Genomic DNA, 23,374 nt, shown 5'->3' with positions numbered 1-23,374 from the left:
AGAAGATATAAGATTGGCCAATAAGTACATAATAGGTCTTCGACATTGTCAACCGCTAGGGAAATGCATATTAGAACCATAATAAAATACCACTCCATACCTATCAGAACAGTTAAAATAAAAAATACTGACAACACCAACTGTTGGTGATAGAGTAACTGGAACTCTCATACATCACTAGTGAAATGTCAAGTAGTACAGCCACCGGGAAATTTTGTTATAAAATTAAGCATATATCTAACCAAATGTTGATGGCTATTGTGATACCCTGGTTCTTGTCTTCTTAGTTTAAAAGAATTTAGGCCGGACACGGTGGCTCATGCCTGTAATCCCAGCACTTTGGGAGGCCCAGGCAGGCAGATCACGAGTTCTGGAGATTGAGACCATCCTGGGTAACGTGGTGAAACCCCACCTCTACTAAAAATACAAAAAAGTAGCTTGGCGTGGTAGCAGGCACCTGTGTCCCAGCTACTCGGGAGGCTGAGGCAGGAGAATGGCATGAACCCAAGAGGCGGAGCTTGCAGTGAGCCGAGACCGTGCCACTGCACTCCAGCCTGGGCAACAGAGCAAGACTCCATCTCAAAAAAAAAAAAATGTAAACAAGAGACACACAGCAAAAGAAGTGCAGCATAGGCCAGGCACGGTGGCTCATGCCTGTAATCCCAGCACTTTGGGAGGCCGAAGTGGGCGGATCATGAGGTCAAGAATTCAAGACCATCCTGGCCAACATGGTGAAACCTCATATCTACTAAAAATACCAAAAATTAGCTGGACGTGGTGGTGCGTGCCTGTAATCCCAGCTACTTGGGAGGCAGAGGCAGGAGAATTGCTTGAACCAGGGAGTCAGAGGTTTCAGTGAGCCAAGATCACTCTACTGCACTCTAGCCTGGAGACAGAGAGAGACTCCATCTCGGGGAAAAAAAAAAAAGTGCAGCATAGAGTAAGAGTTATTTATTGTAAAGGAGAAAGAGGATTTTGAAAATTAAGTGCAGAATGGGTAGCACACTCTGAGAGAGAGGATTCAGGGTAGGCTGCTCGTTTAAGGATGAGACAGCAAAAACTGGCACTAAGGAGACTCCCTTTATGGGAGTCTTATGTGATTATTCATAAGGAAGTGGAAAGAGGGGTTACTAGTAAGCATGTTCTGGGTGGTCTTCTGGGTGCACATGCACAGTAGTTTACATGCTTGTTCATACACCACATGTCTCATTACCATCTTAAATTTCCACCCAGGGGTGTATTTTTTACTATTAAAATAAGCAAAGGGTCAGTTTGAGGCCATGTAAAATCAAAGTGTGCATGCTGTCAGGGCCGGGCGCGGTGGCTCACGCATGTAATCCCAGCATTTTGGGAGGCTGAGGTGGGTGGATTACCTGAGGTCAGGAGTTTGAGAGCAGCCTGGCCAACATAATGAAATCCCATCTCTACAGAAAAATACAAAAATTAGCTGGGCATGGTGGCATGTGCCTGTGGTCCCAGCTACTCAGGAGGCTGAGGCAGAAGAATTGCTTGAACCTGGGAGGCAGAGGTTGTAGTGAGCCGGGATGACACCACTGCACTCCAGCCTGGGTGACAGAGCAAGACTCCATCTCAGAAAAAGGAAAGGACAGGAGAGGAGAGGGGAGAGGAGGGGAGGGGAGGTGAACCCCAAAGTTTGCATGCTGTCTACACGGGAAATTCCCTACTGCAGATAGCTTTGCTTGAATTAGCTCAGTTGCATTGTGAATGCTGAGGCTTATTGTGTTGACTGAATGGTCAGCATGATTGCTGTGTCCTGAGACCCTGGTTACTTCCTTGACTACCTACCCTGCATCAATATGAACCAGAAGCCCCATACCTGGGGACTGTTGTATGTATGAATAATTTGTTCCTTTTTATTGCTAAGCAGCATTCCATTGGATAAACAAGGTATGGTATAGCCATATAGTGGAATACTTCTTAGCAATGAGGAAAGACATATTGACACATGCAGTGACTTTGATGAATCTCAAAGGTATCATGTGCTGTGAAAGAATCCAGTCTTTAAAAATTACAGGCCTGGCGTGGTGGCTCATGCCTGTAATCCCAGCACTTTGGGAGGCCGAGGCAGGTGGATCACAAGGTCGGGAGATCGAGACCCTCCTGGCTAGCATGATGAAACCCTGTCTCTACTAAAAATACAAAAAATTAGCCAGGCATAGTGGCGGGCGCCTGTAGTCCCAGCTACTCGGGAGACTGAGGCAGGAGAATGGCGTGAACCCGGGAGGCGGAGCTTGCAGTGAGCCAAGATTGCGCCACTGCACTCCAGCCTGGGCAACAGAGCGAGACTCTGTCTCAAAAAAATAATAATAACAAAATAAATAAAATAAAATAAAATAAAAATTACATATTAAATGATTCCATTTATATGGCATTTTTGAAAGTACAATCTATAATGATGAACAGATCAATGGTTGCCATGGGGCAGGGGAAGGGTGTGGCTACAAGGGAGTTTTGGGGTGTGACATAACTGTTCTTTGCTGAAGCAGAGTCTCACTCTGTCACCCAGGCTGGAGTGCAGTGGTGAGACCATAGCTCACTGCAGTCTTGAAATCTCAGGCTTAAGTGGGAGTTCAGCCTCGAGTAGCTGGGACTACAGGCACATGCCACCATGCCTGGCTTTTTTTTTTTTTTTTCTTTTTCTTTTTTTGAGACGGAGTCTCACTCTGTCGCCAGGCTGGAGTGCAGTGGCGAAATCTTGGTTCACTGCAACCTCCGCCTGCCGGGTTCAAGCGATTCTCCTGCCTCAGCTTCCTGAGTAGCTGGGACTACAGGCACGTGCCACCACAGTCAGCTAATTTTTGTGTTTTTAGTAGAGACGGGGTTTCACCATGTTGGCCAGGATGGTCTTGATCTCCTGACCTCATGATCTGCCTGCCTCGGCCTCCCAAAGTGCTAGGATTATAGGCATGAGCCACCGTGCCTGGCCAATAAATTTCTTTCTGTAGCCATATATATATATATATGTATATCATTGGTTCTGTTTCTCTGGAGAACGCTAATACAAGTGAAGTGTGATTCAAATTTTCTTTTCTTTCTTTTTTTTTTTTTTGGAGACAGAGTCTCACTCTGTCACCCAGGCTGGAGTGCATAACCCCCCAGGCCCAAGCAAGCCTCCCACCTCTGCCTCCTGAGTAGCTGGGACTACAGGCATGCATTACAGTGCCCATGCCTAGCTATTTTCTTTTTTTAGACGGAGTTTCGCTCTTGTTGCCCAGGCTGCAGTGCAATGGCTGTTCACAGGCATGATCCCTCTACTGACCAGCACAGAAGTGCTTCATTTCTGATCTGGGCCAATTCACCCCTCCTTAGGCAAACTGGTGATTCCTCACTCCTGGGAGGTCACCATGTTGATGCCAAATTTAGTGTGGACACCCAATTAGCATTGTGCACTAAAGCCCAGAACTCCTGGGCTCAAATGATCTTCCCACCTCACCCTCCCCAGTAGCTAGGACTACAGGCATGTGCACACCTGATATCTCTGAGCCTTTACACATGCTTCTTTCTCTGCCTCCTCCCACCCCAACCCAACTATCTTCTACTCTTTCTTCAGGATTCAGCATAGGTATCATCTCTTTTAGAGAACTTTATCTGTCAGGACTGATTCAAGTAATAGAAACTTCCTTGCACTAACAAGCCAAAAAGGGAAAAAGGGATTTAATATAAGAGTATAGAAGCATACTCTTCCTTGAGGAAGGATTCATCCAAAACCAAGCACTCTATTTCATTAGGACTTTATCTCTTGTGTCTGTTCTTTCCCACCCTTAGAATCCCAGTTTGCCTCTTCAAGTAGCTTTGTTACTGCCTATCTATACTTCTCGTTCTTCTCCTCTAGACTATAAGTTCCTTGAGGGCAAGACTGTACCTTTATTAATTTCCTCATCCCCAGAACTTAGCAGAGTACACCCAACAGAGTTCACAGGTGGTCAAAGAGGCAGACAAGTAAACTGGCCCTTAATGCACAACCCAGCAAGTGTCCTTGAAAATGCACATTTTCAAGGTGCTTCCAGAGCCAGAGGAGATAGAGAGGACCCACCTCCCTATCTGGACAGTCGAGAAGCTTCAGGAAGGACACAGGCTTATGCATTGCTTATCCTTTGATTGGGGGATCCAAAGGAAAGTCCCATAAAATGCATAGATTTTTTTTTTTTGAGACAGGGTCTCACTCTGTCACCCAGGCTAAGTGCAGTGGTGCAATGAGGGGTCACTGTAGCCATGACCTCCCTGGCTCAAGTGATCCTCTCACATCAGCGTCTGGAGTAGCTGGGACTACAGGCATTCATTACCATGTCCAGCTAATTTTTTTTTTCTTTGTAGAGATGGGGTCTCACTATGTTGCCCAGGCTCTTCTCGAACTCCTGGTCTCAATCCTCCTGCCTCAGCTTCCCAAAGGGCTGGGATTATGGGCATGAGCCATCACACCCAGCCACAGAGAATCTCTTAAGAGACCCTCCCAGCTCCTTGGGTCTCCATTGAAGTGAAGAGAGAACATCCAGTGTATTTCTGCGTGTTGCTTGAAGACAGAGGAAAGGAACAACGAGTCACAGAGCAGGGGACTTGGTGCTCTGTTTCTCTAACATTTCAGCCATCTGAGATTTCATTCGGTTCCTTTTTTTCTTTTTGACACGGAGTCACTCTGTCACCCAGGCTGGAATGCAATGGCGCAATCTCACTGCGCCCAGCCATTGACTACTTTATCTTTCACTCTTCGTTTTTGAAGAGTCTGGGTCAGATGTTTAGCAGAATGCCCCTAATGTGGATTTGTCTGATTATTTCCTCATGGCTAGATTCAGATTAAACTTTTTTTTTTTTTTTTTACAAGATGCCACTTGCATGATGCTGTGGGTGCCTTTTCATTGCAATGCCTCCATTTCAGATGTGAGAAAGTTCTGGGCCTGTAGGGCATTTCAAGCCTAGGTGTGTATGGGGGAGGAGGGGATAGATGTTCATCTATGCACCAGATCCTCAGATCCCCGGGGTGGGTTGCGGGGAAGGCCCAGGGAGCTGATGGATAAAGCCACAGCTTCAGTCCTGGCAGAGTTCACTGCCAGGGATGGCTGCTGACTGCGGGGCACTGATGGTGGGCAGCCAGGGCCGAGGTGCAAACTTCTTCCTCCAAGGAGTTCCAGGTGTTCAGTGGCAGCCAGTTCCTCAGTTAATGGGTCACCTGCTTCTGCGGCCACTCTCTGTTGATGCAGCTACAAGGGAAATGAAGAGGGCTGAGGGAGGTGGCCATGCCAATGCTGTCCTGTGGAGGAGAGGGACAGCAAAGGGACAGGCGTACAAAGACAGAGGGAGCCATGGCCGGGAGCAGTGGCTCATGCCTGTAATCCCAGCACTTTGGGAGGCCGAGGCAGGTGGATCACTTGAGCTCAGGAGTTCGAGAACAGCCTGAGCAACATGGTGAAACTCTGTCTCTACCAAAAATACAAAACAAATTAGCTAGACATGGTGTTACGAGCCTGTAGTCCCAGCTACTTGGGAGGCTGAGGTGAGAGGATTGCCTGAGCCCAGGAATAAGAGGTTGCAGTGAGCTGAGATCGCACCACTGCACTCCAGCCTGGGTGACAGTGCAAGACCCCACCTCAAAAAAAGAAAATTAAAAAAAACCCCACAAAGACAGAGGGAGCCAGAATAAAAAACAGAATGAAAGAGTGAGAGCCAGGGCGTCAGAGGGAATGCACACACCAGCAAAGGAGAGAAAAGTGGAGGGACAGAGACAGAGAGAAACCAAGAGATTCATAAATGGCAGCCCACAGAGAAAAGAAAGCACCAGCTGATATGCCTCACTCACAATTTGCAAGTCCCTTTCTCAGGTTCTCTGGCTTTGGCCTTTGTGGGACAGTCAAGAGAGTCTGTGTTTATATCGGTCAGACTCAAAGGGCACAAGTGTTTCCCCCAAGGGGCTGTGCGGGGGTCACCTGCTCAGTCTGTACTTTTCCAAACACAGAAATTCTCCTTTGTGCCCCAGAAGCCAGGTCCTGGGCCAGCAGTTTCCTGCCGGAGCTCGGCATGTCTCCTCTTTTTTCACAGGGCTGTCGGCATTGAGGAAGCCCTACTGGTAAAGAGGAGGAACAGGAGAGAGGCAGACAGAAGGGAGGACTCAGAGAAAAGAAGCCACTAGAAATAGCCTTCCCTCTGGAGTGGGGAGGAATCCAAAAATCCCAGGAGCTGCCCAGCGGGTGTGACCTTAGCTAATAATAACAGGCCAGGGTTTTCTCACGAGAAAAAGGATCAGCATAGAGCACGGTGGAGGGAAAGAGAAGCTGCTCAGCCCCCACACTGCGAGGGGTACGGACAGCACCCAGGGGTTCTGCCAGGGCCAAACTCCTCTAAAAGCTCCTGGGGAAGGGCTCGGTTAGGGGAACCCAGAGTGGACAGAGGAGACTTTTTGGCAATAATGGCATGTCTGTGCTTTTCTTTTGCAGGAAGAGAAGACAGTGAAAAGAGCATAGTCGGGAATCAGGAATCTTTTGTGGCATCAAAGCTGAACCTAAGTGAAGAAGCAATTTTCTGTCCTCTACCCTTGGCCAAAAGAACACCCCTCAGTTCCTGCTTCTTACTAAGCCGGTTGAGGGGCGTCAAGGGGCTGGACAGGACACCCCGCAAACTTTCCAGCCATTCCTGCTGTTCCTTCTCATTGGGGCAAGTGAGGACAAATCTCCGCTCTGGGGTGACAATGGTGAGTCCGGCTTTCCAGCGATTTCCTCGGATGCCCTTGGGCAGGTCTTCATAGACTTCATATCCCTGCTCCTTGTTCCCAAGAAAAACCTGGCCCTGCTCGAAGGCATCCTGAAAATGGAGAGTACAGGGTCATCAGAGGGTGCCCCCGGGGCAGAGGGGCCCTGCAGCCCTGACAGCCTCCAAGCTTTATTTTGGGAAAGGGGTATGAGGTCCCTGCTGGGATTTCTGCTAAGTGAGACCCAGAATTTGAAAGATCAAAACCCTAAAATAAATCACACATCATCTATTGAAAAGATACTGAGGGTGGGCCTGGTAGTTCATGCCTGTAATCCTAGCACTTTGGGAAGCCAAGGCAGAGGATTGCCTGAGGCCAGGAATATGAGACCAACCTGGACAACATAGCGAGACCCCTTCTCTACAAAAAAAATTATTAATTATTATTATGAATTGTTTTTGGAGACAGGGCCTCACTCTGTCACCCAGGCTGGAAGTGCAGTGGCACAATCATGGCTCATCCCAGCCTCAACCTCCCAGGCTCAGGCAATCCTCCCACCTCAGCCTCCCAAGCAGCTAGGACTACAGGCATGCACCACCACGCCTGACTAATTTTTAAGTTTCTTTTTTTTTCTTTCTTTTTTTTTTTTTTTTTTGAGACGGAATCTCACTCTGCACCCAGGCTGGAGTGCAATGGCATGATCTCAGCTCACTGCACCCTCTGCCTCCCGGTTTCAAGCGATTCTCCTGCCTCAGCCTCCTGAGTAGCTGGGCTTACAGGCACGCACCACCACGTCCGGCTAATTTTTGTATTTTTAGTAGAGACAGGGTTTCACCATGTTGGTTAGGCTAGTCTCGAACTCCTGACCTCGTGATCTGCCCCGCCTCAGCCTCCCAAAATGCTGGGTTTACAGATGTGAGCCACCGTGCCTGGCCTTAAGTTTCTTGTAGAGATGGGATCTCACTATGTTGCGCAGGCTGGTCTCAAACTTCTGGGCTCAAAGGATCCTCCTGTCTCAGCCTCCCAAAGTGCTGGGATTACAGGCAAAAGGCAACACATCCAGCCCTATATATTTTTTTTTAATTAGCTGGGCATGGTGATGCATGCCTGTATTCTGAGCTACTTGGGAGGCTGAGGCAGGAAGATAACTTGGGCCCAGAAGTTCAAGGTTGCAATGAGCTGTGATTGTGCCACTGCATTCCAGCCTGGGTGACAGAGAGAGACTCTGTCTCTAAAAAAATAAATAAGTGATACCTAACATTTACGGAGCACTTATTAAAATCAGCATCAGGAATTACAATGCTTTATATATAGTAACTTAAATAACCATCATGGCAACCTCTGGGGAAGGCATTCTTATTAAGCCTGTTTTTCAGAGGAGGAAACCGAGGCACAGAGCGCTAAGTACACGGCTCAAGGCAACACTACTACAAGTGGCAGGGCTGAGACCAGAGCCCAGACAGTGAGTGGGGTTCTAGAGTCCTCCACACTCCTAACTACTACACGTCACGGCCTCTTGGTTAGAAGTGAGCCCTGGAGACTAGAGGAAGAGATACACCATATTTAACTACCATGGGCAGCATTTTGGATACTCATAATAGACTTCCTGAAAGCGAGGAGAAGCTTCATGCCATAGGAGATTACTTCAAGAGAAACAAAAACAAGGGGTAAAGGTTTTCCTCTCAAGGTTTCTCTAGCTCTGGGGCTCTGGGAGATGTGTTTATTTGTAGCTTTCACATAGTTCCAGACAAGCACTACCCAGCTCTGTTTGAGGAAGCCCTGGGGAGGGAGCAGGAGTAGCTCTTACCAGTGGGTTCTTGTAATAGAGCAGCCTCCGCTCATGGCAATCCAGGGCGAACCACCTTTTCTTGAAAGGTTCTTTCTGCTGCAAAAGAGGGAACTTCTTACCACAGATGACCAAGTCAGTTTCTGAGGATAGAGGTCAGGGGCCAGCCCAGCCCAAACCAAAGGAGCTGGCCAGTCCCACTGGTTCTCCAGCCCAGCCTCCTCAGTCAGACATCCTAGTGCTTCTCCCTGGGGCCTGGACAGGAGCTCTCAGGCTCTGAAGGTTCTGCCTATTCCCCTTCCAACCCCACCATACCCTTTGCCAGCTTCACCCTGCTGCCTCAACTTGGAAGAGGCACCTTCCTCTTTCTCAAGCTGTAGACAAAGAAGCCGGAGAAAAAGGAAGTTGGAAAAAATCAGAAGTGGCTACTGCTTGGCAAGGCTGAAAGTGCTGGCCTTGGCCAAATTCTAACCTAGGTCAGGGAGAGAAAGCCCAGCAACAAGAACCAGGCGGAGGGGCTGCGCCTCTCTGAAAACAACCCTTTGACTGCTTTTTCCACCTGCCCAAGGCTTGCTTTCATGATTGCCTAACAGGAATATCCAATCTCTTGCCTTCCCTGGGCCACATTGGAAGAATTGTCTTGGGCCACACATAAAATACACTAACACTAATGATAGCTGATGAGCTAAAAAAAAAAAAAAATCGCAAAAATATCTCATAATGTTTTAAGAAAGTTCACGAATTTGGCTGGGCATGGTGGCTCATGCCTGTAATCCCAGCACTTTAGGAGGCTGAGGCGGGCAGATCGCTTGAGGTCAGGAGTTCGAGACCAGCCTGGCCAACATGGTGAAACCCCATCTCTACTAAAATTACAAAAATTAGCCGGGCATGGTGGTGGGCACCTGTAATCCCAGCTGCTCAGGAGTCTGAGGCAGGAGAATCGCTTGAATCCGGGAGGCGGAGGTTGCAGTGAGCCGAGATCACACCACTGTACTCTGGCCTGGGTGACAGAGCAAGACTCTGTCTCAAAAAAATTTAAAAAAGAAAGTTTATGAATTTCTGTTGGGCCTCATTCCAAGCCGTCCTGGGTTGCATGTGGCCCATGGGCCGTGGGTTGGACAAGCTTGGCCTAACACCTTTCGCTGTCCTCTTAACAATCATCCCATAAACGCATGAAACCTTTTATACACATTAAACCGTATGAAGTTCCCCAGGGAGTGGTAGAAGGTACCTTTGGCCCAGTCTTTTCCATGAAGCCTTGTTTGAGGTAGTTCCTGGTGAGGAATGGCACGAGCTGGGGAAGAGAGACAGACACTGACCCCCAACTCACACCCCAAGGCTCCAGGTTCCCGCCGAGCTTGGCTCCCGACAAAGGGGAAGTTTGAAATGGGGAAGGATGTACGCTCATGGCTCACAGTATTATATTTGGAAAGTGCAATGGTCATAATATTAATATTTCAACAAAGCCAGTCGACAGCACCCCAGATGTTTGCAGAGCTTAGTGGCACGGCCGAGTTTTGGTTTAAGGATTCCTTCAGTAACCCCAGGGTGTGGACATAGGCAAGGCTCTGCAGAGACCCTCTTGGTGTCAGGCAACATGTTCTGAGGGTCCACTTTGCGTCAGGCTCCAGGTGCAATTCTCAATCACCCTGCGAGGTGGCTATCACCAGCCTCATTACACATCTGAAGAAACCAGGCCACAGAGAAGGGGCTGGGGATTTTCCCAAAGTCACATCACTGGTAGCACAAAGAGCTGAGATTCAGGCCCAGGGCCGATGACACTAGACTGTACTCCTACCACTACACTAGGTGCTAAAGTATAAATATGCCAGGACCCTCTGAGCAGGACCTTGGGAAAGGCCTGGTCAGGATTCTGACACCAAGCAACAAGAAAATAACGGCCAGAGGCTGGGTGCAGTGGCTCACACCTGTAATCCCAGCACTTTGGGAGGTCAAGGCAGGCAGATCACTTGAGGCCAGGAGTTTGAGACTAGCCTGGCCAACATGGCGAAACCCCACCTTTACTAAAAATATAAAAATTAGCTGGGCATGTTGGCACGCGCTTATAATCCCAGCTACTCAGGAGGCTGAGGCAAGAGAATCCCTTGAACTTGGGAGGCAGAGGTTGCAGTGAGCTGAGATAGTGCCACTGCACTCCAGTCTGGGTGACAGAGGGAGACTCCATCTCAAAAAAAAAAAAAAAAACAAAACAAAACAAAACAAAAAAGAAAAGAAAATGATGCCAGAGTGGACAGAGAAAGTTCTGAAGCAGAAGTCGGGAGACCTGGTTCTAATTCCAGTTCTGGCCTCCATCAGCTGCATTACCTTTGTTAAGACCTTCTGTCTCTCGAGGCCTTATGTCTCCCCTGTGTGATAAACAGCCTGGATCATGTGATCCCCAGCATCCCTTCCAGCCTGGCAGCCTACGCCCAGAGACGTTTCCAGGGGTTGATGATGGCCTCCTATGCTCCTAGGCATCAACCTGGAAAGTCTAGAGCTTCAAATGACAGTCCAGGCTTCAAAGAACAGAGAGGCTTCTCCAGAGCTCCAGGGCCCAGGGCAGAGGCACAGGGGAAGTGAGGTCTGGGGAACAGCTATGGGAAGTTTAAAAGGGGGAAATTTGTGAGCCAAAAATGAAAATATTAGGCCGGGCGCAGTGGCTCACGCCTGTAATCCCAGCACTTTGGGAGGCCGAGGCGTGTGGATCACGAGGTCAGGAGATCGAGACCATACTGGCTAACACGGTGAAACCCCGTCTCTACTAAAAATACAAAAAAGTAGCCGGGTGCGGTGGCGGGCGCCTGTAGTCCCAGCTACTCGGGAGGCTGAGGCAAGAGAATGGCATGAACCTGGGAGGCGGAGCTTGCAGTGAGCCGAGATCGCGCCACTGCACTCCGGCCTGGGTGAAAGAGTGAGACTCCGTCTCAAAAAAAAAAAAAAGAAAAGAAAAGAAAAGAAAATATTGGTCAGATGCAGTGGCTCACACCTGTAATCCCAGCACTTTGGGAGGCCGAGGTAGGAGGGTTGCTTGAGGCCAGAAGTTCGAGACCAGCCTGGGCAACATAAGTGAGACATCATCTCTATAAAAAATAAAAAAAAATTTTTTAATGTAAGAAACAAGATATAAACTGTACTACTCCCCTTCTCCTAAAATACATTCACTAGGCTTTAATTGTTCCATTTGGAGAAAACAGATAGAGTCCCGAACTGCTCAATATTTGGAATTTGAGCCAGCACAGAGCAAGCAGAGGCCTAGGGAAACCATTGGGAAAAAAAGGAAAGTCACATGGCTGGAGCACTGCTTCCTGTACTTCTGATGCCTTGGCTCGCTGGAGTCTCACAACAGCCCTAGAAAGTAGGTACTATCACCTAGGCAAGTCACCTCACCTCTCTGAGCCTCGATGCACTCATCTGTCACCATGGTGACAAAACCTACTTTCTCTGAAGTCCAAGAGACCATATGCATTTATTACAGGACCACAGACCCCACTGGGATGCCCTGGGTTTCCAACATGTGGACCCCTAAAGCTTGAGCCAGGCCTGGTGATTGCTCAGAACCTCATACCATACACAGACATTAAATGGGAGGAAAGACACGGGATGGATATCAGGTACCGACAGTGGATGAGAGAGGCAGGGGAACATTGAGGATGTTGACCAAAGAGCAATTTCCTTTACACATGTCAGCAAAGATGGGCAGCTTGCCCAGATTAAATAAGGCTGAGCATCTGCACTTTGTCCTCCCTCCTCATAGTCAGCAGTCAGCAGTCTCCACTCCCCGCCCATGGGCGCCAGCATTAACCAGTTCTGGGTGCAAACTCAGCAGACTGACTCAAGGGCTCTGACTCGGGCCTTGCTGGAATTGCTCCCAGAGAGCTGCCATCTCAGCACATCCCTGGGCCTGGAGGGGACCCTATTCCAGACAACTGGCTCCCTACAAACCTTGGAATTAAGGAGCATTTAGGCTTTCAAGGAAACTTTAATGGTTGAGATTAAGAAAATCCCAGCATTAAAATGGTTTTCCAGCCCCATCACTTATAAAATCCTCTTGGAGGGGAGCCTCTTGAAGAGGACCAGAGCATAGAATCTCAGAGGCGGAAGGGACCCTGAAGATGACCTGGACTAACCGCCATCTTACCCATATGGAAATAGAAGCTCAGAGGGGTGCCAGGACCTGCAGGGGTCACACAGCAAGTGAGCAATAGAGCATCCCTGAGAGCCCAGACTTCCTGGCTCGAGACAGCATCCTCTGCCCCACACCATGCAGGCCTCCCTGGCCCAGCCTGAGATAGGGAGATGAAGGCCCCAGAAGTCTGGAGACAATCAAAATGAAGTTCTCGGCTCCCCATGATGTTGGCCACGAAGGGCATACCTGCTCCTGTTACAACTGTAATGGAGAGGATCCCAGGCTTTCCCAAGCCCAGAGCATCACAGGGCAAAGAGGGGATTTTAGAAAGGGAAGCACACCTTTGGTTATTCACCTGCCCTTCCTGGGACTGTATATCTCATCAGTGAAATGGAAATAATCACCCCTGCCTGGCTGCCATTTCACAAGACAAAATGGGCTCAAAGCACTCTGTAAGCAGTATGTTAGGGATCATTTGTACATTTTAGAGGGAGAGGGGTTCAGAAAGAGATGACCAATTGCTGAGCCCCTTGACACTCTTCTGAAGGGGAGACACTGACCAGCTTTTGGGAGGCCGCCTTGTCGTATGTGAGGCTGTAACCCCCGCAGGCTCCCCTGCAGAATGCCTTGGGCTTCCCTCTGAGCAGCCCAGCCCTCAACCTCGAGGTCTTGCCTGCAAACAAACCTAGTCTGGCTTCTTCTTCTTTTTTTTTTTTTTTTTTTGAGACGGAGTCTCACTCTGTCACCCAGGCTGGAGTGCAGCGGCGCCATCTGGGCTCACTGCAAGCTCCGCCTCCCAGGTTAACACCATTCTCCTGCCTCAGCCTCCCAAGTAGCTGGGACTACAGGCGCCTGCCACCACACCCGGCTAATTTTTTTGTATTTTTAGTAGAGACGGGGTTTCGCCGTGCTAGCCAGGATGGTCTTGATCTCCTGACCTCGTGATCCGCCCGCCTCGGCGTCCCAAAGTGCTGGGATTACAGGCGTGAGCCACCACGCCCAGCCCTAGTCTGGCTTCTGAGTGTCTTCAAGGTCAACAGACAGGGAAAGAAGGAGATGGCCAAGAGGAGATTCAGAAATTGGGGTCCGCATTTAGCTCACCTCAGACTCTGGGAGTTCAGGAAAGGCCATTTTTAGGTACTGCAGACGGGCTGCACGGAGGGCATTGAACCAGTCCACTATCTCCTGCGGAGAGAAGTGCACAGGACACACACACAGCAGTGAGATGGGGTGGGTGGGAAGCTACCTCTGGTGGCGGGAAGCTAGCTGGGCATTGGGTGTGGGGCACATATATTCAGCACCTGCACACACCCCACAGCTCGGCTCAGGGAGGATTGTGTCAGAGCCTCGTGGGCTAACCCGGGCAAGCAGGAAGCCTCTGACAGGGATAACCCCAGAGCCCTATAAAAGGACTGGGTGAACTGCACGGGAGTTCTGCAATGGCCTCGGACAGTGCTTTTCACCTTCTAATGCGTGCAAAATCACCTGAGGCTCTTGTTAAAATGCAGAGGCATATCCAGTAGGTTTGGAATGGGGCCCAAGACTCTGCATTCCTAACACGCTCTCAGGTGATATGATGCTGCTAGTCAGTGGAACGCACTCTAAGGAGCAAGGCTCTAGGAAATCATTGTCCTCAGATGTCAAAGATTGGCATTTGGGTGGGGAGCAGGTATGCCTGGGGATGCTCCTCTAATGAGGATGCTCATGGCAACTTAGGCCAAAGCTGGCTTGGCCCCTTCTGCTGTCACTCTGAGAGAACACGTCCCTCAGCAGCCTGGGCCACCTTCATCTCCCACGTAGACAACCATGTATCTAGCTGGCCTTGATCAGCTGCTCTCCGACTGGCCCTCTCATGGCAGCCTGAGTGATTTTCCTTTATTTATTTATTTATTTTTAGATGGAGTCCCATGCTGTCACCGAGGCTAGAGTGTGCAGTGGCGCGATCTTGGCTCACTGCAACCTCCGCCTTCCGGGTTCACGCCATTCTCCTGCCTCAGCCTCCCGAGTAGCTGGGACTACAGGCGCCCGCCACCACACGGCTAATTTTTTTTTTTTTTTTTGTATTTTTAGTAGTGACAGGGTTTCACCATGTTAGCCAGGATGGTCTCGTGATCCGCCTGCCTCGGCCTCCCAAAGTGCTGGGATTACAGGCGTGAGCCACCACGCCCAGCCTGTAGCCAGAGTGATTTTCTAATTACAAATCTAATCAGTCTGGCTTGGAGTCCTGTCTACTACCCTCAGAAAAAAAAGTCTTAAGTTCTTTACTATGATTTTGCTCTCTGAGCTCCTTCCATGCAAAACTATTTGCAATTCTCCCAACACCTACTGTTCCTTCCTCTCGGGACATTCTGCTTAGCCCGCTCCATCCCACACACACCTTTTACGTAAAACATTCCACTTATCCCGCAGGTTAGTTTTGATGTTGTAATAGATAGATTTTTGGTGCTTGCTCAGCCCAAGCCCTGCTTCTGTGAGAACTACTCCACCTATCTTCACCCAACCCCAGTTGCAGCCCCATTTACTGCTGTGATCCTGCCCCTGCTTAACCACAGCAACTGGACCAGGCCTGGAGCAATACAGAGGCTGGACTGGGCTTATCAGATTCCTTCTCCCAGGAATTTGGAATTGGGAGGCTAAAGGCTTGTTCAAATAGTGGTAGTTTGTGACTTTGATATAATGTGGTGATTGAGAAAGTCATTTGAATATGGTTTAAAAGGAATGAAACCATTTCTCTTTCTCTCTCATAGGCGAAGCACACAGGCCTAGTATTCCAGGGATCTGTGCTCTCTTTTCCTGGGGTTCATTAAGGACCCTCTGGCCAGGTGCAGTGGCTCACGCCTGTAATCCCAACACTCTGGGAGGCCGAGGCGGGTGGATCACCTGAGGTCAGGAATTTGAGACCAGCCTGACCAACATGGTGAAACCCCATCTCTACTAAAAATACAAAATTAGCTGGGTATGGTGGTGCATGCCTGTAATCCCAGCTACTCGAGAGGCTGAGGCTGGAGAATTGCTTTAACCTGGGAGGTGGAGGTTGCAGTGAGCCGAGATTGCACCACTGCACTCCAGTCTGGGTGACAGGGCGAGACTCTGTCTCAAAAAAAAACCTTAGGTCTCAGACACTAAGGGAATGTGGCCAGTCCAGAAAAGACACACCTAGGCCTTCACCTTGGAAGGTCTCTCCAGTCATAATCTGGTGATCCTGGTGCCAAATCCAACCTGCATACATGTCTGTTTGGCTCCTAAAGTTTTGTTTGTTTCAATCCTCCATGCAGGTTTTCCTGTTTGCCACAGCCCCCTCCCCACCCCTTATGCCTGTCCATTTAGCTTTTAAATCACCCCCTGACTCCTGCAGGCAGGAATCTGGAGCCCTCATTTATGCCCATCTAACAGACAGGCTGGGGCATCAAGCAAAAGAGAAGAATGGCCAGACCCAGGTTGTCAGATGCACCATACTAGGCAGATAGGAGGGAGCTGGGTATCCTAAGTGCCAGAGACCTTGGGTGCCTCAGTAAAAGTCCTTATGGCAGTGATTGGCATGGAGAGGGGGCTAGGGCTATGGTGCTAGGGGCCCCTTGGGAAGGTCTAGTCCCTGCATCTGGTTCCTGGCTCCTGCTGCCAAGGGTCCTCCCTATAGCAGAGGCACATGGCAGGTAAAGTGGGTGCAGGGCTGTGACCCTGAGCAAGTTACTAACATGTCCATGACTCAGTAATGTGGGGCTTATTTTCAGGATTAAGAAATGATGGACAGCAATCACCAAAAGCAGTGCCCAGGGGAGTTAATAGATGGTCACAAAATGTCAGCACCCACCTTCATCCACCCCCACTCAGCATCTCTGTCCCCTGCCTAGTTATGTGACCCTGCTCAGGACCTGACCCAGCTTATTCTGTTATATTGGCTTATTCATCTCTGACTGGGCAGATTTCCTGGACTATTAAATAGTGCTTCTCAGCCAGGCGCAGTAGCTCACCCCTGTAATCCCAGCACTTTGGGAGGCCAAAAGCAGATCACTTGAGGTCAGGAATTCAAGACCAGCCTGGCCAACATAGTGAAACTCTGTGTCTACTAAAAATACAAAAAAATTAGCTGGGTGTGATCTCAGCCACTCGGGAGGCTGAGGCAGGAGGATCGCTTGAACCCTGAAGGTGGAGGTTGCAGTGAGCCGAGATCACGCCACTGCACTCCAGTCTGGGCAATAGAGCAAGATTCCATCTCCAAAGGAAAAAAAAATAGTGCTTCTCAAACTTTAATGTGCACAAGACTCACCTGGGATCCTGTTAAAATGCAGTTTTTTTGTTTTTTTTGTTTTTTTGAGGTGGAGTCTTACTCTGTCACCCAGGCTGGAGTGCAGTGGCGCCATCTCGGCTCACTGCAAGCTCTGCCTCCTGGGTTCACGCCATTCTCCTGCCTCCGCCTCCTGAGTAGCTGGGACTATAGGCGCCTGCCACCATGCCCGGCCAATTTTTTTTGTATTTTTAGTAGAGACGGGGTTTCACCGTGTTAGACAGCATGGTCTCAATCTCCTGACCTCGTGATCCGCCTGCCTCGGCCTCCCAAAGTGCTGGGATTACAGGCATGAGCCACCGCACCCGGCCTCTTCTCTTTTTTTTTTTTTTAAATGCAGTTTCTAATTTGGTAGCTCCAGGGTGGGCCTCAGACTCTATTTTTCTTTCTTTCTTTCTGGTTTGTTTTGTTTTATTTTGTTTTTTGAGACAGGGTCCTGCTCTGTCACCCAGGCTTGGAGTGCAGTGGCGTGATCATGGCTCACTGCAGCCTCGACCTCCCAGGCTGAAGCAATCCTCTCACCTCAGCCTCCCAAGTAGTTGGGACTACAGGTGCATGCCACCATGCCTAGCTAATTTTGGGGGTATTTTGGGGTAAAGATGGGGGTCTTACTATGCTACCAGGCTGGTCTCGAACTCCTGGGTTCAAGTGATCCACCTGCCTTGGCTTCCCAAAGTTCTGGGATTACAGGCAGGAGCTACCATGCTCAGCCTTGAGCTCCTGGGTGATGCCAATGCTGTTGGGCCAGGACCACATGTGGAGAAGCAGGGTCCCGGGGTGCACTGCTGCCTGACTGTCCATCAGTTCCTCCCCCATATTCAGAACCTCTGGCCCTACCTGGCTTTGCATCCCTGGGCATAGTCCCTTCTGTAACTGGACTTTCATTGGTGGCTGAGCACTGTCCAGATATAGCCATGGTACTTGCCAGGTTCCTCTCCCTGATCTCACCCTGCCCTCCTCATATCTTTATCTCAGACTGGGAGGCAATGATAGATTAAGGCAAATGGTAGCAGAAAATCTCAAGAGGCAGCTGAGCACAGCACCAGTGAGCAGGGGAGGTGGTGAGCTGCACCTGCCAAGTCCTGGGGTGCGAGCTGGAGGCGGAGGTGGCAACTCCAGGCATCTCACCTTCCCACTTTCATGATACACAAACAGGTTCCTGGTGTGGCCATCTCTCCTGTAGGTGATCTGCAGCCCATGGGGGTGCCCTATCTTCTCTGTCTGGAAGGTGGCATTCAAGTCCTTAATGCTGATGACAGCTTTGGGGCTTTTACCCTGAAAGAGAGAAAGAGAAAGAAAGATGCTGACAGTCCACAGGGTGACTTCTGGTCAACCTTCACCAAGGCCTTCATGCAAACAAGCATCAATCTGTAAATATATGGGTTTTAAATGTTCTTGCTCTCATATCAAAATTCATAGATACTGGCCGGACGCAGTGGCTTACGCCTGTAATCCCAGCACTTTGGGAGGCTGAGGTGGGTGGATCACCTATGGTCAGGAGTTTGAAACCAGCCTGGCCAACTTGGTAAAACCCCATCTCTACTAAAAATACAAAAATTAGCTGGGCGTGGTGGTAGGCACCTGTAATCCCAACAACTCGGGAGACTGAAGCAGGAGAGTGGTTTGAACCTGGGAGGTGGAGGTTGCAGTGAGCTGAGATCGTGCCACTGCACTCTAGCCACCACACCTGGCTAATTTTTGTATTTTTAAGTAGAGACAGAGTTTCGCTATGTTGGCCAGGCTGCTCACGAACTCCTGACCTCAGGTGATCCACCTGCCTTGGCCTACCAAAGTGCTGGGATTATAGGCATGAGCCACTGAGCCCAGCCTATCGTTCCCTTCTTTGTGTCCTTGTGTACTCAATGTTTAGCTTCCGTTTATAAGTTAGAACATTTGGTTTTCTGTTCCTTTGTTAGTTACTTAAGATAATGTTCTCCAGATCAATCCACGTTGCTGCAGAGAACATGATCTCATTCTTTTCTTTGTTTTTATTTTTGTTTTGTTTCGCTCTTGCTGCCCAGCTGGAGTGCAACGGTGTGATCTCGGCTCACTGCAAACTCCGCCTCCCAGGTTCAAGCGATTCTCCTGCCTCAGCCTCTCGAGTAGCTGGGATTACAGACGTGTGCCACCACACCCAGCTAATTTTTTGTATTTTTAGTAGAAACGGGGTTTCACCATGTTAGCCAGGCTGGTCTTGAACTCCTGACCTCAGGTGATCTGCCCGCCTCGGCCTCCCAAAGTGCTGGGATTACAGGCGTGAGCCGCCGCCCCCGGCCAATCTGGTTCTTATTTATTTATTTATTTATTTATTTATTTTTGAGATAGAGTCTTGCTCTGTTGTCCAGGCTGAAGTGCAATGGCGTGATCTGAGGTCACTGCAACCTCTGCCTCCCAGATTCTAACCATTCTCCTGCCTCAGCCTCCTGAGTAGCTGGGATTACAGACAGGTGCCACCATGCCTGGCTAATTTTTGTATTTTTAGTAGAGATGGGGTTTGACCATGTTGGTCAGGCTGGTCTTGAACTCCTGACCTCGTGATCCACCTGCCTCGGCCTCCCAAAGTTCTGGGATTACAAGCATGAGCCACTGTGCCCAGCCAATCTCATTCTTTTTTATGGCTGTGTAGTATTCTATGATGTTTACGTACCACATTTCCATTATCCAGTCCACCATTGATGGGCATCTAGGCCGATTCCATGTTTTTGCTATTGTAAATAGTGCTGCGATGAACATACATGTACATGTGTCTTTACAGTAGAATTATTTCTTTTTTCTTTTCTTTCTTTCCTTTTTTTTTTCAGACCGAGTTTCACTCTTGTTGCCCAGGCTGGAGTACAATGGAGTGATCTCAGCTCACTGCAGCCTCCACCTCCTGGGTTCAAGCGATTCTTCTGCCTCAACCTCCCAAGTCACTGGGATTACAGGGATGCACCACCATACCTGGCTAATTTTGTATTTTTAGTAGAGACAGGGTTTCTCCATGTTGGTCAGGCTGATCGCGAACTCCCGACCTCAGGTGATCCGCCGGCCTCTGCCTTCCAAAGTGCTGGGATTACAGGCATGAGCCACTGCATCTGGCCTATAGTAGAATTATTTCTATTGCTTTGGGTATATACCCAGTAATGGGATTGCTGGGTCAAATGTTAGTTCTGTTTTAAGTTCTTTGAGAAATCTCCAAACTGCTTTCTACCGTGGCTGAACTAATTTACATTCCTGCCACGAGTGTGTAAACATTCCCTTTTCTCCACAACCTCACCAGTATCTGTTACTTTTTTACTTTTTGATAACAGTCATTCTGACTGGTATAGATGGTATCTCATTGTGGTTTTGACTTACATTTCTCTGATTAGTGATGTTGAGCATTTTTTCATTTGCTTGTTGGCCACGTGTATGTCTTCTTTGAGAAGTGTCTGTACACATCTTTTGCCCGTTTTAATGAGGTTCTTTTTGCTTTCAACATTATATTTTTGAGGTCTACCCATGCTGAGATACACCAGTCTAGTTTGTTCTTGTAAATGACTATACCAAAAGTTATCATTTTCTGTTAATAGATTGTTCCTATATATATATTGAGATTGTTCCTGATTTTTTGCTATCATAAGTAATGTTGCAGTCAGTTTGTGCACCTGGTACACATATGTGAGTGCATCTGTAGGTCACAGCGTATGCTTAGAAATGGAATTGCTGGATCACAGTTATATACATCTTCACTTACTAGAGACTGCCAAATTATTCTGCTGAATGGCTCAACAGTGATTGTACCAATATTTACTTCCATCAGTGAAATAGAATAGTTCCCCTTTACCCATATACTCACCAACACTTGACACTACCAGATTATAAAATTTTTGCCAATATGATGGGTATGGAATTGTATCTCATTGTTAATTTTCACTTAATCAACATTTATTGAGGTGTAGTTTAGAAACAATAAACTGTACTCATATTAAAAGTATAGTTTGGGCCGGGCACTGTGGCTCACACCTGTTATCCCAGCAGTTTGGGAGGCTGAGGCAGGTGGATCACGAGGTTGAGAGATCAAGACCATCCTGGCCAACATGGTGAAATCCTGTCTCTACTAAAAATACAAAAATTAGCTGGGAGTGGTGGTACACACCTGTAGTCCCAGCTACTAGTGAGGGTGAGGAAGGAGAATCGCTTGACCCCAGGAGGCGGAGGTTGCAGTGAGCCAAGATCGCACCACTGCACTCCAGCCTGGTGACAGAGCAAGACTCCATCTCGAAAAAAAAAAAAAAAAAAAAAGTTTGATTTTTGACAAATGTATATACCCATGTAACCACAAAAATCAAGATATAAAACATTACTTATCATCCTAAATGTCACCCCAAAAGACTTCACTCATCCCCCTTTGCAGAATCTCTACCCCATTCCAACACCAGATAACCACTTATTTGTCTTCTATCAGTACAGTTTTGCGTGTTCTAAAATTTCATATAAATGAGATCATATAATACTCTTATACAAGGCGACTTAGAAAAGTTCATGGAAAACACATAGTATGAAAAAGCTATGCATGGATTTCAAATTGTTTTGCACCAAAATAAACTCATACTAACTTGTTATAACATGTCTGAGTGGGATTTTGTTTGAGGCACTAAGAAGGATATGACATCAACTTGAAAACAGCCCCTCTCAGAGCAACACGAATTCTGCTAAAATTGAAGCAAGAACAAACATCAACATTTATGGTGAAGCTTGGATGGAAGAATGGTGAAATCACTGGTGCTTTCAGAGAAGTTAACGGGGACAAATCCCCAACAAAATTAGTGGTTTACAAATGGATAACTTGTTAAGGAGGGACAAGATGATGTTGAAGATGGCGCCTGCAGCAGCAGACCATCTACATCAATTTGCAATGAAAAAAATCATCTTGTTCATGCCCTAATTGAAGAGAAGCAATAATTAACAGCACAAACAATAGCTAACACCACAGATATCTCAGTTGGTGCAGCTCACACAAATCTGACTGAAAAATTAAAGCTGGGCAAACTTTCCACTCAATGGGTACCAATGCCATTGCACCCAGATCAGTTGCCGACAAGAGCAGAGCTTTCAATGGAAATTTTAAACAAGTGAGATCAAGATCCTGAGGCAGTTCTTTGAAGAACTGTAACAGGAAATGAAACATGGCTTTACCAGTATGATCCTGAAGACAAAGCATAATCAAAGCAATGGCTACCGAGAGGTGGAAGTGGTCCTGTCATAGCAAAAGCAGACCAGTCAAGAACAAAGGCCATGGTAAAGTTTTCTGGGAGATGCTCAAGGTATTTTGCTTGTTGACTTTCTAGACGGCCAAAGAACAATAACATCTGCTCATTATGAGAGTGTTTTGAGAAAGTTAGCCAAAGCTTCAGCAGAAAAACATCTGAGAAAGCTTCACCAGAGAGTCCTTCTCCCCCACAACAATGCTTCAACTACATTTCTCTCATCAAACAAGGGCAATTTTGTGAGAGTTTCAATGGGAAGTGATTATGCATCATCTTACAGTCCAAATTCGGCTTCTTCTAACTTCTTTTTGTTTTCTAATCTTAAAAAATCTGTAAAGGAGGCCGGACATGGTGGCTCATGCCTGTAATCCCAGCACTTTCAGAGACCGAGGCGGGCGAATCACTTGAGGTCAAGAGTTCGAGACCAGCCTGGCCAACATGGTGAAACCCCATCTCTACTAAAAATACAAAAATTAGCCCAGCATGGTGGCCAACGCCTGTAATCCCAGCTCCTGGGGAGGCTGAGGCAGGACAATCACTTGAACCTGGGAGGCGAAGGTTGCAGTGAGCCGAGATCATGCCACTGTACTCCAGCCTGGGCGATGAAGCAAGACTCCATCTCGAAAAAAAAAAAAAATCTGTAAAGGGTACCCATCTTTCTTCAGTTAATAGCATAAAAAAAAAGGCCAGGCGTGGTGACTCATGTCTGTTATCCTAGCACTTTGGGAGGGTGAGGCTGGTAGATCAGTTGAGTTCAGGAGTTCAAGACCAACCTGGGCAACATGACGAAACCCTGTCGTTGCCAAAAAATACAAAAATTAGCCAGGCATGGTGGTGTGTGCCTGAAGTCTCAGCTACTCGGGAGGCTGAGGTGGAAGGAGCGCTTGAGCCTGGGAGGTTGTGGCTGCAGTGAGCTAGAATTGCACCACTGTACTCCAGCCTTGGTGAAAGAGCCACACCCTGTCTCAGAAAACAGCATAAAAAAACAAAATGTAAAAAAGACTGCATTGGCATGGTTAAATTCCCAGGACCCTCAATTGCTAGGGGATGGACTAAATGGCTGGTGTCATCAATTATAAAAGTGTCTTGACCTTGTTGGAGCTTATGTTGAGAAATAAAGTTTATATCTTTAATTTTAATCTCATTTGTCCAATACTTTTTTTTTTTTTTTTTTTTGGAAATGGAGTTTTGCTCTTTTGCCCAGGCTGGAGTGCAGTGGCGCCATCTCGGCTCACTGCAAGCTCCGCCTCCC

At 48.1% G+C, this 23,374-nt stretch overlaps 1 protein-coding gene across 3 annotated transcripts in view; it reads right to left on the bottom strand.

Annotated features, from left to right (window-relative positions):
* Window positions 1-936: 936 nt before the first annotated feature.
* ADAP2 (ArfGAP with dual PH domains 2) overlaps window positions 937-23,374 on the bottom strand; it is a 40,165-nt gene continuing 17,727 nt past the window's right edge. For 2 of the 3 annotated variants that reach the window (XM_019026912.4, XM_019026913.4), the window contains exons 6-11: window positions 18,023-18,169; window positions 13,711-13,794; window positions 9,715-9,777; window positions 8,505-8,582; window positions 6,582-6,810; window positions 937-5,216 (exon numbers count right to left, since the gene is read on the bottom strand). In XM_019026912.4, the coding sequence (XP_018882457.1) occupies window positions 5,182-5,216; window positions 6,582-6,810; window positions 8,505-8,582; window positions 9,715-9,777; window positions 13,711-13,794; window positions 18,023-18,169 (636 nt within the window). In that variant the 3' untranslated portion in view covers window positions 937-5,181. The other variant, XM_055388613.2, reaches the window with a different exon arrangement.

This window comes from Gorilla gorilla, chromosome 4 (assembly GCF_029281585.2).
Source record: "Gorilla gorilla gorilla isolate KB3781 chromosome 4, NHGRI_mGorGor1-v2.1_pri, whole genome shotgun sequence".
Lineage (NCBI taxonomy): Eukaryota > Metazoa > Chordata > Mammalia > Primates > Hominidae > Gorilla > Gorilla gorilla.
Note: the sequence above shows the minus strand (reverse complement) of the source record. Positions and strands in the feature narration are given on the sequence as shown.